The sequence below is a fragment of the Urtica dioica genome, chromosome 4, assembly GCF_054948205.1.
Source record: "Urtica dioica subsp. dioica isolate 48M chromosome 4, U.dioica_male_clone48M_v1_H2, whole genome shotgun sequence".
Lineage (NCBI taxonomy): Eukaryota > Viridiplantae > Streptophyta > Magnoliopsida > Rosales > Urticaceae > Urtica > Urtica dioica.
Window position 1 is genome coordinate 13,190,435 of NC_142759.1, and position 16,671 is coordinate 13,207,105.

Here is a 16,671-nt window from a genome sequence, read left to right on the forward strand (position 1 = left end):
TACTCCACTTCGATCATTTTTGTTTGAATTAATGTGTTGTAGCGCCGATCTCATCAGCGAGTGCTTAGCTCCAAAATAGCGGATGATAAAAAAATGATTGATATCAAAATGAGATAATAAAAGAAATAATAGTAGGTAGAAGAACCCTGGATTTTTTGATTGTCTTACTAATGTTACAATTTTTCGTTGTTGTAATCTATAATATTTTATATTTCAAAATTTTTTGTTTTTCATAATCTGTTATTTATCGATTCGATTTGGTTCAACTTATAAAGTTATAATGACTAAATACTTTAAATAAAACCTCAATACTTTGGAATATTTTGAAAAAGCTATACAAGTATTATTATACTTTTTTCTGAACGGAAAAATATTATTATTTTATTGTATTCATTTTTCTCTTGAGAATTCTGCTGCCTCCAACTCCGACTAAGACGATTTATTTTTTATTTTTTTTAAAAGAAACCCAGACGAAATTCTTTTATGCACAAGCTCAGGTCTGCTCTCAAGTATAATGTTAATTTATTTATTTATTAGACCCTCAATTTTAATGTTTGAATATTGCTTCTTATATAATATTGTTTTTTTTGCATGAATATAGAAGTCTGGTTATTGAATATTAACAGAAATTCACTTTGCTTCCCAAATTTTCTCAAAATTAGATTGTGGACCCCAAAATAAGTGGCCACGACAGTTCAAAGCTGACCCGCAGGTGAGCAAATCAAATCTCACCAAAAGGGCCACACAAGCCTAGGAAGAGTAATAGAAAGTACTATAAATCCAGTCTCGACTTTCCTCACCCTTTTTTTCACCCATCGAACTCGAACGATTCTCCCAAAACCCGTTTCGCTCTCAAATCACTCCTCTTTTCACAATTCGAAATCCCAATCGCTCTCGAGTCCCTCACGCGCCGACGCAAATATCACGCGCCACTCATCTCTGGACGAAACCCTAGCGCTCTGGTTTTGGTCACGATGCCGGTACTCTCTTCGACCACGGCGAACCAGATTCGCTTGCTGCTTCAGAGTCTCGGCGATGGGAATGCCGATTCCGTGTTCCGAGAGCTCTCTCAGGTCAGTGTACCAAATATCGATTACGAAGCGTTTCCCTTTCATACAAATTTTGAAGAAAATTAGCATCGTAATTCTTTCCCATATGTGCAGATATAATTTTCTTTTTTTTTTTTAAAGAAAAGGAATTCTTTGTTTATTTGTGGATAATTGTCGGTGAAATTTGTTTTTATTCTTTGGCTTTGTTTTGGTATACGGATTTATTCCCGTATTTTTTTGTTCTTCCACTCTCTTGGAATATCTGAACTTCCATTGCTGCATGTTTTTCTCCGATTTTTTTTTTAATAACTTTGTGTAGGTCACTGTTCCCAAGACTGTGTGTTTCCTTTTTCCGATCCAAATATCCTTATGCGATTGATTTTCCCTTTTGTTTTTTCGCCGTGAAAATTCAACTTCTTAATTCATATTTAAATATATTCTGAGTATCCTGTGTCAACACAACTATAACACTGTTATTGAGAAGGTTTCGTTTTTTTTTTTGGTTGGTGGCAGTTTATTGAATTTGGAACTGAAGGAAGCATTTTGGTGCTTCAAACGTGTTTAGATCATCTTAATCGGCACAAGACAGACTCGAAGAATGTGCAGCTTGAGAAAATTGTTGCATCAATTTTCAGACTCCTCCTAGAAAGACCAAACTTCAGTACGGTATTCTGTGAGTCATCTAGGAATTTGGAGATCAGTGAAGCATTTCTTGAGAACTTCTCAAGCTCATTGCAACTGCCTGTTCCTGAGAAAATCTGCATCGGCCTTGCTTTATCCAATTCTGAAAACTCGGAGACTAGGATATGTGGTAAGTTTGTGAGACAGTTTTTGCTAAGAGTTTATCTTTCCAGTACGGCTTTTGTTGAGTATTGAATTGAGCCGCTTTTATGTTTGACAGGCAAGAACTTTTGCGTAGCACAAATTGAAGATTTGTGTGCCAATCCTGCCAACCTGAATTATTCTGATCAAATTTTGAGCATTGTCTCATTCCTTCAACATTCCGAAGGCCTCTCCAAACATGTTGATTCCTTTATGCAAATGTTGTCTCTAGTCCAGCTGAATGATGTCACAACATTTGTTTTAACTCCGTTACTTTCAGACGATCAACATGATACCCATTTTATGAGGTTAGTGCCGTCTTTCCTTAGTTGTTATGCTCGTGAATGCGGATTGTTTATCATTTCTCTTGATACTGTCATTTTCCTTAGTGATTGAAATGGCTTATAAGACTTTTTTTTTTATTTTGCCACAGGAATATGGATTTGTTACATGATTCCGAAGAAAATGACTTCGATGTTATTTTGGCTGAAATGGAGAAGGAAATTAACATGGGAGATATTCTGAAGGAACTGGGTTATGGATGCACAGTCGACAGTTCCCAGTGCAAGGAGATTTTATCCCTGTTCTTACCTCTCACTGAACTTACTATTTCAAAGATACTGGGCACTATAGCCTGCACTCATGCAGATCTTGAGGACAGCCAAAACACATTTTCAACATTCGGCATGGCGCTTGGTTTCAACACATCTTCTGATCATCCATCGCTCAATAGCTGGAATATTGATGTCCTCCTAGATACAATCCAGCAACTTGTGGGTGTACTTGAAATCAAATCTTATTTTCTTCGTATATGGAGGGTATGACTTGGTGAAAACACTTTCTTATTGCCTAATTTTGTGTGACGAACGCAGGCACCTTCTACAAATTGGATACAAGTTATTGAAAATCTGGATCACGAGGGATTCTGCATTCCAAACGAGGAAGCGTTTTCTTTCTTTATGTCTGTGTATAAGCGCGTGTCCCAGGAGCCATTTCCACTCCATGCTGTTTGTGGATCTGTTTGGAAGAACACCGAAGGTCAATTATCGTTTCTGAATTTTGCTGTATTGGCATCACCTGAAGTATTTAGCTTCTCCCACTCTATGAGACAGCTGGTAAGCTTGTTTTATTATTATTTCTGCATCTTCATTGATTTCTCTTTCTAATCGTTAGAAGGGTATGTCAATGTAATATCTTGTAGGGGTATGTCGATGCGATGGATAAGCTTCAAGTTGGACATGCAAATCAGGCATGGTTATGCCTTGATCTTTTGGATATCTTATGTCAACTAGCTGAGAGGGGTCATGCTTGTACTGTACGATCAATGCTTCAATATCCTCTACAGCACTGTCCTGAAATCCTGCTCATTGGGATGGCATATATAAATGTATTACATCTCTATTTTTACAGTTTGAATTTAAGAGGATCTCTTGATCTTTCTTTTGTCCAGTATTCTAATTTGATTGATTTTTTTATTATTAATTGCAGACTGCATATAACCTTCTGCAACATGAAGTGTCTATCCATGTTTTCCCTATGATTGTGAAAAATGCTAAGGGTAGTGCTATGATTCTTCATCTCTGGCATATAAATGCTGATTTGGTGCTTAGAGGATTTGTTGAGGCTCATAAAAGTGATTTAGACAGCATTGCAAAAATACTGGATATCTGTCAAGAGACAACGGTATTTTTTCCTTGAGCACATTTTTTTATGATAATCCTAAAATTGAAAATTATGGCGTCACATTTTTCCTTTCTATTGTTTCACTGTGCCCCATGTTTGCTGTAGATTCTGTCATCTGTGTTAGATATGGCCCCTTTTTCCTTCCGCATCAAGTTAGCAACTCTTGCTTCTAAAAAGGAGCTTGTAGACCTTGACAAGTGGTTGAGTAATAATATAATTGCGCACAAAGATAACTTTTTCGAGGTATATTCTGATGGCACTTGCCGACCTGCTAAATGTTCTGCAGATGTAGATATTCTACATGTGCGCGCACGCACACACACACATTGATATCTAAATACAATAACGTTAGAACTGGAAGTGACAAATATGCAACTTCTCAGGAATGCCTCAAGTTCTTAAAGGAGATCCAGTTTGGCGGGCCGCATGATTTTTCTGCCAGACCTTTTAAACATGCTGGTGGAATCTCCAACCTATACGCTGATGCTACTGTCACCTTCTTGAAGGTTCATTCTTTAGCCAAACAATGACTTTATTGATCTTATAGATTGTTGAAATTATATAATTTTTTTTTCGTCTTCTTCTTTTTAGGTTCTCAAAGCTCATGTGGGATTGCTTACTTCTGGTCAACTTTCTGAGGAACTGGAAAGGTTGCGTGCAACAATTGTGGAACCAAGTCCAAGGCTTCAAAACGGAGGAGCAACAGATTCAAGTACTGATGGATATGCAGATGATATTGAATCTGAAGCCAACTCTTATTTCCACCAAATGTTTTCTGGTCAGTTGTCCATAGAGGATATGGTTCGAATGTTAGCCAGGTTCAAAGAGTCGTCTGATATAAGGTATGATGTATACGAGCTTTAAGATATCACTCTATACTACGAATGTATTTCTTATTGTTTACAAACCATATGTTGATGCAACCTAATGATTTGCTTAAGGCTAAAACCTTCATTGTGAAAATTACAGGGAAAAATCAATTTTTGAGTGCATGATAGCGAATCTGTTTGAGGAGTACAGATTCTTTCCTAAGTATCCTGAAAGGCAATTAAAACTTGCTGCTATTCTTTTTGGTGAGTTTATCGTAAGATTTATGCTATTTTTTTTAGTGTTTTGTAGCGATCGGAATTTGGGATGATGACTCGATGTCAATCTAAATGTTCATATCTTTCCTTTCTATCAGACACAGTACTTCTACCAATATATAAGATGTGTCGATTTCATGTCTTGGTCCCAGCTTTATGAGTTGCGTTGGAATACAGCTCAGATATCTAATCTTGGTGTCATTGTTTGTAGGTTCTGTTATCAAGACCCAACTCGTGACTCATCTAACGCTTGGAATAGCACTTCGTGGTGTACTGGATGCACTGCGCAAACCTGCAGATTCCAAAGTTTGTATTCACCTTCACCTATGTTTTTTTTATATCATCTGCAGGACAATGGGTTCTCATAGTCTCACTTTTGACGCGTGCAGATGTTTGTCTTTGGAACTAAGGCCCTGGAGCAATTTGTGGATCGTCTGATTGAGTGGCCACAATATTGCAATCATATCTTACAGATTTCCCATTTACGCAGCACACATTCAGAGGTGGTTTCTTTTATTGAGCAGGCTCTTGCTAGAATTTCATCAGGCCATGCTAATTCTGAAGGTGGTAATCAGGCTGTTGCTCATCACCACAACCCCATTCAAGTTACTCCTGGAAATGTCGATGTAAGTTGTGAAACATTTTCTTAGTCTAGTGCAATGAAGTTTATGTTAAATAATGCTTAAGTAGGTGTTTGTTTCATATTGGAGGCACACCTGAACACATTACTTGTTAGATGTTTTTTGTGTGTTTGGTCTTTTGTGTGTTTGGTCTTTTGTGTGTGTGTGTATGTGTTAAGATATAAGTTCATATTTGCATGTGAAGCTAGCTTTAAATGATTCCTTAAATTTACTTTGTTACTACTGAAATAATTGTTTTTCAATATCATGTGTCGTTGGTTCAGTTAAATGGCTCCAATGCGACACACCCTGGGCAGCAAGTCTCTTCCCCACTGCAGGTTCAACAGAGACATGAAGTCACGCACCCTGGGCAGCAAGTCACTTCTCCAATGCAGATTCAACATAGACATGAAGTCTCTTTGGATGATTCCCTTAGACCTCCCGTGTCTTCATCAACTGATATCAAACCATCTTTACCTTATGTCGGACAAACTTCAAGCTTACCAACTACTGAAGTATCTACTGTTCAAAAAGTAAGCCGATGATCCTTTTCATTTTAACCACATGGGACTTGTTCTGCGGTAAGAAAGAGAGGCTATGAATCTGACTGAGGAAGGTCACAACCCCAAGAGCACGTGGGGTTAATATATATATATATATATATATATATATATAATATATCAGTTTTGTTAAATTCCCAGATGAAAGAGGAATTTCGTTGGCTAATACTTTGATTACATGCAGCAACCAAGTACCGTAACTGCTTCTTCAATGCTTTCGTCTGCATCTCCTGGTTTTGTCCGTCCTGCTCGAGCTACTACATCACAAAGTAAATTTTTATATATTCTCTCCATGCTTTCTATTTTTTTAATATTTCTTGGAGACATTGCTTACATTAACTTTAAACAGGATTTGGTGCTGCTCTGAATATTGAAACCTTAGTTGCTGCTGCTGAGAAGAGAGTAACTCCGATTGAGGTACTTGGTTGTATTACATTTTACGTGTCCTATAAAATTGGCTGTATGCTGTGTGGGTCCATGGTCTGTAGATGATTTAAATTTATCACTTTCAATTTTATTTTTTTATTTTATAAATTTCAATGTTCAATCCACTGAAAGTCTTGATGTGCACAGATGATTGCATAAGCTTGCGATTTGAAATGACACGTTCACCATGGTAGATATTGGAAATTTGGCACCAGTTTATTTTAGCCATTAAAAGTGTGTTAAACTAGTGAGTATTAGTGGAGACTCTGCATGTGGGAATATCGTGGCAAAACATGTGGCTAACACTTGTCCATTTTGGGATGCCTGTTTTTCCTATTCAATAGTTTTTCATGATGCGAGCGAACCCACAACCGTTTTGGTTTGGGTAGAGATGCTTACCACTGAGCTAAATTATGGGATCACTTAACTTGAAAAGAAAAGCATGTTTATTTTTGGTAGCAAATAACTATCAGTGATTTTTTGCGTGTATGCTATGTACAGGCTCCAGCATCTGAAGTTCAGGACAAGATATCATTTATCATTAATAATATTTCAATCACCAACATTGAAGCTAAATCCAAGGAGTTCAACGAAATATTTAAGGAGCAATATTATCCATGGTTCGCGCAGTACATGGTTATGAAAAGGTTTGATTTTCCTATTTGCAAAGGTCTTATAGCTTGAGTTTAAGGGAAAAAAATATATGTAGAAACCTGCAGTTAAATTTTGCCTGATACGTTATCTTGGTGTGTGCTCTGCATTATTTTAAGCTTTGTTGCAATTGCATACAGAGCTATATTACAGTGCAACGATCTTATGAACTCTACATCTATTGCAGAGCAAGTATTGAGCCGAACTTTCATGATTTGTACTTGAAGTTCTTGGACAAGGTCAATTCAAAGGCTTTGAACAAAGAGATTGTCCAAGCCACCTATGAGAACTGCAAGGTCAAATACCTTACACTTGCCTTTGAATATAATTCAGAAATCATGGAAATTTAACAACTATGTGCATACTCTCAGGTTCTGCTGGGATCGGATCTTATAAAATCAAGTTCAGAAGAGCGTTCTTTATTGAAAAATTTGGGTAGCTGGCTAGGGAAGTTAACAATCGGAAGGAATCAAGTCTTGCTTGCTCGTGAAATTGATCCCAAATCTTTGATTATTGAGGTGTGTTTCTTTTCCCATTTTATAAGGACAAAATTTGGACAGTTGTCTCTTATGTGATCATGCAGTAGTATAATGATATAACAATCCCCTACACCGTGGTTTAAATCTTTGTACCTTGACTTTCTTTTTGCAGGCTTATGTCAAGGGACTAATGATTGCAGTCATACCATTTACTTCAAAGGTATAATTATATATGATCTAGAATGCATACTTTGGTTCTGAATTTAGGTGTTGGGATTTACGCTCTATAACTTGCAGATTCTAGAACCATGCCAAAGCAGTCTAGCATATCAACCACCCAATCCTTGGACGATGGGCATTCTCGGATTGCTTGCTGAGATATATTCTATGCCTAACCTGAAAATGAACCTGAAGTTTGACATTGAGGTACAGTTTTTGTTGTTGGAATTTTCGCATGTCATTCCCCACCTACATAATATTGGTGCTCATAATTTCATCCGTCTCTTTTTACTCAACCCAATTGATTTGTCTCAGGTTTTGTTCAAGAACCTTGGGGTGGACTTGAAAGAGATAGCGCCAACTTCTCTTCTTAAGGATCGCAAGAGAGAGGTTGAAGGGAATCCTGATTTTTCTAATAAAGATGTTGGGGCATCTCAATCACAGATGGTATCTGAAGTTAAAACAGGGATAATGACTCCGCTAAATCAAGTTGAGTTACCACTTGAGGTTGCTCCTTCATCGAATTCTGCTGGGCATAATCATTTGATGTCTCAGGTTGGATATGCTAGATAGTTCTATTGAAGGGGTTTTCCCTGTACATTCCCTTGCAAAATTTTTTCATGCAGCAGCTTGTAAACTGATTTTTTTTTTACCTTTTGGTGGCCTAGTATGCTGCTCCGCTTCATCTTGCATCAAGTTCAATAATAGAGGAAGACAAGCTAGCAGCATTAAGCTTGTCTGATCAACTTCCTCCCTCACAAGGGCTTCTACAAGCTAACCCATCTCCGTCGCCATTTTCGGTCAATCAGGTAAAACTTCTCCCTAATCTTCTATGTTTTAGGATATATCAATAATATCCAAACTTTCAATAATATCCATGCTTCGTTGCAGCTCCCTACACAAATACCAAACATCGGAACCCATGTAGTCATCAACCAGAAACTTAGTACATTGGGTTTACACCTGCATTTTCAGAGGTGCGAAATCTTTTCATGCTGGATTTATATAATGGACAATCAGTTTAGTGTTAATAGTTACACTCGTGTTGCTTTTGTTTGCAGAGTTGTTCCGATTGCAATGGATAGAGCCATCAAAGATATAGTGTCTAACATTGTTCAGCGTAGTGTTTCTATAGCTACACAAACAACAAAGGAGCTCGTTTTGAAGGTTGATTTTTAATTTTTATTATTGGTTGACCTTGTGACGGCCATTATTTGGGGGTTCCCATATGTTTGTTTGTTTGTTTGTTTTTTTATTTTATTTTTATATATATATGATTTTCAAATTGTTTTAGAGATCATCAATCTCATGCCTGGTATAATTTTTTGGATTATGTTTCAATCTGTCGTACCAACTCTCAAAATGACAGAGCTTTTGATACCCACTATCTAATGCAATTCTGATCAATTGTGAGTGTAGGATTATGCCATGGAGTTGGAAGAGCCACGCATATTAACTGCAGCACATTTAATGGTTGCTAGTTTGGCAGGAAGTCTTGCTCATGTTACATGCAAGGTGTTATTTTATTCAATATTTTCTTGTCCGTGTACTCCGATATTTTACCTTGTATCTACTCTGCTTCTTGCACGGAGTCTTATTCTTTCACATATCTTCTTTTATATTTGCTGTTTAAATTTGTTTTTCCATGACCAGGAACCCTTGCGTACATCAATATTGAATCAACTGAGGAACTCGCTCCAGGGTTTGAATCTTGCGACTGATCTTTTGGAACAAGCTGTTCAAATCGTGACCAATGACAATCTAGATCTTGGATGTGCTGTTATTGAACAGGCTGCGACTGATAAGGTGCTGTTAATATATATGTATACACTTTTAGTGCGCTTAAACTCACACATGCCAACCACAGCCTGGCTGCGTGCTTACTTTTTATCACACAACACAACAATTTAATTTAATTATCGCCTTCCATGGGCCTGATTATCAATTGTGTGCATCTTTTCAGGCGATACAAACAATTGATGGAGAAATAAATCAACAACTCTCTTCAAGAAGGAAACATAGAGAAAGCACCGGGTCTGCATATTTTGATGGTAACGCGTATGGGCAAGGATCTATGGGTATTCTGCCAGAAGCCCTCCGTCCTAAGCCTGGTCACTTATCAAATACCCAACAGCGAGTATACGAGGTCTCATTAATTCGTGTACAATAACACAATCTCTCATTAGGAAATGATGAAGTAGTTGTTAATTAATTAGTTTTTTGTCTATAATATCATTATATATAGGACTTTGTTCGGCTTCCATTGCAAAATCAATCCAGCCAAAGTTCACATGCTATGCCTGCTGGTCCTTCAGCCACATCTGCTAATGTTGGTATGCCTGGTTCTTATGCTTCGGCATCAACGCAACTTACTGCGGCCTACCCAGCTGCACCCACAAACTCTGGCTTTGAAGCCGTTTCTCGTCCACTGGATGAGGTGGTTGATTCAGTTTCAGCCCTGCAGATTAGGTTTGTAATACCCATGGTCTTCTATTTTTCTTTATCCAAGCTCATCTTCTATACAATTACCTGGTCTCTAGTGTGTGTTGTGGTTATTCTATTCTTAATAATCTAAGAGACCTTTACGTTCTCCTTTTAACTTGCCTATGTATTTGTTGATTAATATTACGGGAATTCTCAGTTCACCCTCAATGCATGTCAGCATGGCTGATGGTCTTAGCCAGCAAAGTTCAGACAATGAAACTGCTACTTCATTTGTTTCTGCTGCCCCTGTACCCGAGCTGCAATCAATTGATCCTACTGATGTCATCAAGGTAACATATATATATATATATATATATTTATGTGTTTGTGGTTTAAATTCAAGTTATGTACTCTTCAAATTGACTTATATTTCATTTCTTAAAGGAATCCGGAGCTTCGTCTCCTGTTCCTTTACCTGCTGCCTCTGCTGTTGCCGCTGAGCGTTCGAGTGACATTACGGATCTTACACTTAACACAAGGAGCGCCTTGGAGAAATACCTTATTGTTTCTCAAAAGGTTGTTTATCTACTTTCATTCAGGCTTTTGTTTCGGAAAAGGATATATGATTTATCGAAGCTCATTTTTATGAAAGATGTGAAACCCTATGTTACTGGTGTAGCCTTTCTCCGGTCTCCTATACAGTTGATGCAGAACAAGAATATAGTCATCTATAACTTTACTGCATTAATCGACAACTTATTTACCGACTTCAATTCTGATTGTTACAGCTGGAAGCATTGGTAACTACTGAAGGAAGAGAAGCAGAAATACAGGTATTTATTTTATACTGTATTTGACTGGTCAAAGCCATTGTATGTTAAAGAAGTGCTCGATATGTAATTTTTTGGTTTGCTTTTGTCTGGTTTAGGCTTTACAGTAGAATTTTGTCATGCACGTCATTCCTGACTGAAAATAGTAGCGTTTTTCTAAACACTTGTAAATATTTATTGGAAGCTATTTGTAACAATTATTGAAAATAGTAGCCTTTGATCTTTATGAATGTATAGTACTCTATTTCTTGAGTGAGGTGTGACGTACATGGAAATATTGGTCTTTGATTTCAGGGAGTTGTCAGCGAAGTTCCTGAAATCATCTTGAGGTGTGTAAGCCGAGATGAGGCGGCATTAGCTGTAGCTCAAAAGGTCAGCGATTCTCCTTAAGCATGCCTGCATATAATTATTTCCAAGGATAATCGATTTGATCTAGGAATAAATCATCCATATATCGTTAATCAATTTGTGTAATTTTGGTAACACTTCCCCTATGTTGTTGGTAAACTTTGTTTTTCTAAAAGTACAATTCCAATCTTGGCATAGGTTTTCAAGGGGTTGTACGAGAATGCATCAAATCTCGTCCATGTTGGTGCTCATCTGTCTATTCTGACTGCCATTCGTGATGTTTGCAAGCGGGTAGTAAAGGAGCTCACACTTTGGGTAAGATCTTCAGTACTTTACCCAGTTTTATGTCGTACTTGTTTTCCCTGAATAGTTCTGCAAGAGTTTTAATCTTCTAGACACGATTCGGCATTTTATCCTGTAATAATACGAATATATTAAATCACAGAGTGTCATTGTAGTTGTAAGAAACAAGTCTTATCCCAACAATTACAAGGTTCTGGATTCAATTTTTGTCGCTGATACCCATTTTTTCAAAACTTAACAGGTGCTTTACTCAGAGGAAGAGCGGAAGTTCAACATAGATATCACAACTGGACTTATTCGCAGCGAATTACTGAATCTGGCAGAGTACAATGTGCACATGGCGAAACTTATCGACGGAGGCAGGAACAGTATGTTGAAATATTGTATTTGTTATATGTGTGTGTGTGTGTGTATATATATATATATATATATATATATATATATATATATAAATTTTCAACTTACCTAGATGTCATTTGATTACTTAACTACATTGAATGTGCAGAAACTGCGACAGAGTTTTCCACTTCTCTCCTTCAAGTATTGGCAGTAGATGATTCAAAAGTAATTTCAGAGCTTCATAATCTAGTCGATGCACTAGCAAAGGTTTGTGTGTACTTTTTTTTAAACAGTAATTCATTTACATTCACGGGGGCCAAAAGGTCAGTTTACAAATGTGTGGGACGGGGGAAAAGGTTTGTGTGTACTTGGGTTTGATAGGAATTGTTCTTGACATTTAAGTTTCTTTTACCCCTCTAAAAAAACTTGTTTGTTCTGCTTGGCAGCTTGCTTTAAAGTCTGGCTCTCCCGAGTCGTTGCAACAGTTGGTTGAGATGGTCAAGAATCCAGCTGGCAATGCAGCTACTGCTGCTGCTTCTTCTGTCGGTGTTGGAAAGGATGACAAGGCCAAACAGTCCAAAGACAAGAAAGTAAGTAAAAGATGTTCTTGATCTCTCAGGGCACGTTTGATAGAAAAAATAAAATTGAATGGGAATAAGAATGATGATAGGAATGGGAATAGAATGAAATGGATATTCTTTTCTTTTGTTTGCTATGCACTTTTAAATAGCTAAAAATACTACTCTCATCCCTACAAAGAAACCTGGATCGTCATTTTAAGAAACCCCATCAAAATGGGTCTGAAACATTTGTCGTATAAAAAAATAGCAAAAACAAAGTCCCCAATAGCATATATCCCACCGCGAGACACACCTCAAACTTGAGACTGGAAAAGAAAACTTGTAAGGAGACAAACTTTTCGGAGGTTGAAGGAGAAAACAAATCACGTTCGAAGCTAGGTCGGCAAAAACCTGAACTTTCAAGGTTCAAAAAAACAAAAAGGGTTTTTTTTAGACGACGAAGGAGACCATCTATGAAGGGTCATAATGGGTCGTAGTTGCTGGAGGAGACCAACGACAAACCAAGATCAGAAAAGCTAAGATCGCGGCAAGCCAAGATTGCAAAATAATGTCGACGAAGAACGGCGCGTTCAGTGTCTCACGGTGGTGTCGAGGACGAATTCGGCGGCCGCGTAGACATAGGCGTAACAAGTTTAGTATTGGCGGTGGTATTCTATAATTTTGAAAGAGCTTTAATTTTTCAAAATCAGAAGTGTTCAATTTATTTTTAAAGCTAAGTTATGGATAGTTTTGGAAAAATAAATGATTAAACAATGGAATGGTTGATTCAATCCACTCTATGATGTAATGAAATTGAAGCAATTCCGTAGAATGGTGATTCCAAACTAAACAAATTGAACTAAACTAAATTACTGAATCTTTTGGAACCAAATCCATTCCATTCCCACCTAATTACCTCCAACCAAACATACCCTCACTTATTCTTCTGATTCTCTCTCTCTCTCTCTCCTCGGGAAGGAGAGTTCTTTCTTAAAAATCATATGATTCAGTATCATATACATATATTTATTTATTTATTTATTTATTATATGAAGCAGACTCCCGGTCCTCTTGCCATGGGCAAAGAAGAGCTCAGTAGCATTGAGTCTATTGAGCCAGATCCTGTTGGTTTCCGTGAGCAGGTATTTTATTTGTCATGTCCTCTTTTCTGCAATTCAAACGTTTGTGACAAATTTTTAGCATGCTATTATTAATTGTGGTTTGTCGAGAAGATGCAATAAAGGTTCAATGCTGTGATATTATTGTGTGAATTTTTGGATCTAATTTTTATCTCCAATGTTATTCTAATTTTCTTTTTCTTCGTCATGTTTGTGCACATTCCAGGTTTCTATGCTGTTTGCAGAGTGGTATCGTATTTGTGAACTTCCAGGTGCAAATGACGCTGCTTGTACCCATTACATCATGCAGTTGCATCAGAATGGACTGCTAAAGGGGGATGATATGACAGAGCGATTTTTCCGCCTCCTCACAGTGAGTTTACTATGGTTTTGAAGTGCCCACTCTTGTCTTGGATCAGAATCACATTTGTAACCTTTTTATTCCTTTTCTGTTAACTTTAGGAACTCTCTGTTGCACATTGCCTAAGTTCTGAGGTGATTACCGCCGGTGCACTGCAAGCACCCCTTTCGCAGACCTTATCTTTCCTTGCCATCGACATCTATGCGAGACTCGTCTTTTCGATTCTGAAGGTAACTTACAATAATATTCTTAATTTTTATTATCATCTTGTTAGATACACCTTCTACACAAACTGCATCTATTTTATTGCTTTTCTTATTATTGGGCACTTGCTTTCATCTAAACTGCAACTCTTTTTCAGCAGGGATCCACCAATAAACCTTTCCTGTTGTCTAAGGTGAGAAAAGATAATTTATTACTTCGATATGCTTGTGTATATTTATTAAATCTTGGGATGGTTTCATTCAACATACCTGCTATCCAACAGATCCTAGCAGTGACGGTCAGATTCATTCAGAAAGATGCAGATGAGAAGAAACAAGCTTTTAATCCCAGGCCATATTTTAGATTGTTCATCAACTGGTTTTTGGATCTTGGTTCACTAGAGCCCCTTACAGACGGATCCAACTTCCAGGTCCATAATCAAATATCCAGTAAAACTTTATTATATCTATTTTGTTTACTTTTTCATTGACCCCTTTCCGCTGTTTTGCAGATTTTGACATGTTTTGCTACTGCTTTTCACGCTTTGCAGCCCCTTAAAGTTCCTGCATTCAGGTTACTGGATTATTTACGATTGTGGTTACGTCTTTGTTTATTAGAATCACAGTGTAATCTCTTTTGATGATCTTTCCACTAAATTTTTCTTCTCTAAAATGTGGTTGATACTCTGAATATAGCTTTGCGTGGCTTGAGTTGGTAAGCCACAGGAGTTTCATGGCGAAAATGCTAACGGGAAATGGTCACAAGGGTTGGCCCCATATCCAACGCTTGCTGGTTGATTTGTTTCAATTTATGGAGCCATTTTTGAGGGATGCAGACCTTGCTCCTTCGGTATGTTTTATATTCTGCTCTCACCACCATTCACGCAATCGTTCCCTCTTTCATTTCACATAACTTCGGTATCATAATCTTTTTAATAATTAAATAACTTTTGCAGATCCATTTTCTGTACAAAGGCACACTGAGGGTGTTGCTGGTGCTACTTCACGATTTCCCAGAGTTCTTGTGCGATTATCATTTTACCTTTTGTGACGTCATTCCTGCCAGCTGTATACAAATGCGGAATATCATCCTCAGTGCGTTTCCCCGGAACATGAGGTTGCCCGATCCGTCCACTCCCAATTTAAAGGTAAAATTGACATTCTCACCCCCGTATATATTTGTTAATTCGTTCACAAATGAAACGAAATCTGAAAATTCTGAATCGACAGATCGATTTGCTAGCGGAAATCACGCAATCTCCTCGCATTCTTTCGGATGTCGATGCTGCTTTAAAGGCAAAACAGATGAAAGCCGACGTGGATGAGTATCTCAAGGTATGTGACATTTTCCAATACGGGTCTATTTTCTGCTTCAAACACCATTAATAACAAGAATCACGGTGTTGTTGTCCTTCCTTTTCAACAGACCCGGCCACCAAATTCTCCGTTTCTCGCAGAACTAAAACAGAAATTGCTCCTTCCTCAAAATGAAGCGGCAGGCATTCGTTACAACGTACCTTTACTCAACTCGCTTGTTCTTCACGTTGGAATGCAGGCAAGTACTTATTTTTACAAGTTGGTCCTTACGCTCTAATACTACCGTCTGTGTGCGTAGTAATGTTTACCCTTTTCTTTGAAATTGAAAAAAAAAAAATACTCAGGCGATCCAGCAGCTTCAGGCTAGAAGTGCTCACGGACAGTCCACCCAAACAGTCCCTCTTGCTGTGTTCTTAATCGGCGCTGCTTTGGATATCTTCCAGACTTTGATATTGGAACTTGACACCGAGGGTCGATACCTTTTCCTCAACGCTGTCGCTAACCAACTCCGCTACCCAAACACTCATACCCACTACTTCTCTTTCATCCTTCTCTACTTGTTTGCCGAGTCGAACCAGGTTAGCATTATTTTACTCGTCTTTTCACTTCACCGCTCTGTTTCTTTTTTCTATTTATAAAGGGTGTGTAATTTTCAACAGGAAATCATCCAAGAACAAATCACAAGAGTGCTGTTGGAGCGCCTGATCGTCAACAGGCCTCACCCCTGGGGACTCCTCATCACATTCATTGAGCTTATCAAGGTTCGCTCATAAAGACACCCTTCATTTTTCTTGCTTTCTTTGATTTAATTAATATTTTTTATTCGGTTTCTTACAATTTTCTTTTGTTGCGACTAAAAATGTGAACAGAATCCTCGATACAACTTTTGGAACCGGGGGTTCATCAGATGTGCGCCGGAAATCGAGAAGCTATTTGAGTCGGTGTCGAGATCTTGTGGAGGTCCGAAACCCGTGGACGAGAGCATGGTATCGGGGGGTTGGGTACCCGAAAATGCTCACTAACTCTGTACAGTCAAAGCTGTTTTTTTTTTTTTACTCTTAGAATATTATTTAGCCTTTTTTTTAGGAGAAGAAATGTACATTGTCATAGTATTAGAGCTAAACTTAATTATACTCTTTGATAGTCCATTTTTTTAAGTTGTAATTTACCATTGTTGCTCTAGATCCATGTTCTCGGTCTCTAATCAGACATTCGAGACAAATTAGTTTCCGATCGTAGACAAGTAATATTTTTGATACACCTTGTTTGTTTAT

At 37.8% G+C, this 16,671-nt stretch overlaps 1 protein-coding gene across 4 annotated transcripts; it reads left to right on the plus strand.

Moving 5' to 3' along the window:
• Positions 1–784: 784 nt before the first annotated feature.
• On the plus strand, positions 785–16,668 carry LOC149400577 (uncharacterized). 4 transcript variants are annotated; one of them, XM_089612852.1, is made up of 50 exons: positions 785–1,073; positions 1,563–1,860; positions 1,951–2,179; positions 2,305–2,644; positions 2,744–2,986; positions 3,073–3,258; positions 3,360–3,554; positions 3,660–3,797; positions 3,938–4,060; positions 4,146–4,396; positions 4,524–4,627; positions 4,851–4,945; positions 5,029–5,265; positions 5,544–5,792; positions 6,004–6,088; positions 6,169–6,236; positions 6,747–6,892; positions 7,084–7,192; positions 7,268–7,414; positions 7,548–7,595; positions 7,673–7,801; positions 7,910–8,149; positions 8,263–8,403; positions 8,486–8,571; positions 8,656–8,761; positions 9,014–9,109; positions 9,248–9,400; positions 9,558–9,740; positions 9,840–10,063; positions 10,236–10,368; positions 10,463–10,594; positions 10,807–10,851; positions 11,143–11,220; positions 11,395–11,511; positions 11,741–11,867; positions 12,005–12,105; positions 12,285–12,428; positions 13,457–13,540; positions 13,743–13,889; positions 13,979–14,107; positions 14,242–14,274; positions 14,365–14,511; positions 14,593–14,654; positions 14,777–14,930; positions 15,037–15,228; positions 15,311–15,415; positions 15,507–15,635; positions 15,742–15,975; positions 16,057–16,158; positions 16,267–16,668. In XM_089612852.1, the coding sequence occupies exons 1-50, from the start codon at positions 975–977 to the stop codon at positions 16,417–16,419; spliced, it is 7,296 nt and encodes a 2,431-aa protein (XP_089468978.1). In that variant the 5' UTR covers positions 785–974; the 3' UTR covers positions 16,420–16,668. The 4 variants fall into 4 exon arrangements, with proteins under 4 accessions (XP_089468978.1, XP_089468977.1, XP_089468975.1 ...); XM_089612851.1 differs by having other exon boundaries at positions 5,029–5,142; positions 5,215–5,265; positions 14,239–14,511; XM_089612849.1 differs by having other exon boundaries at positions 14,239–14,511.
• The last annotated feature ends 3 nt before the right edge of the window (positions 16,669–16,671 follow it).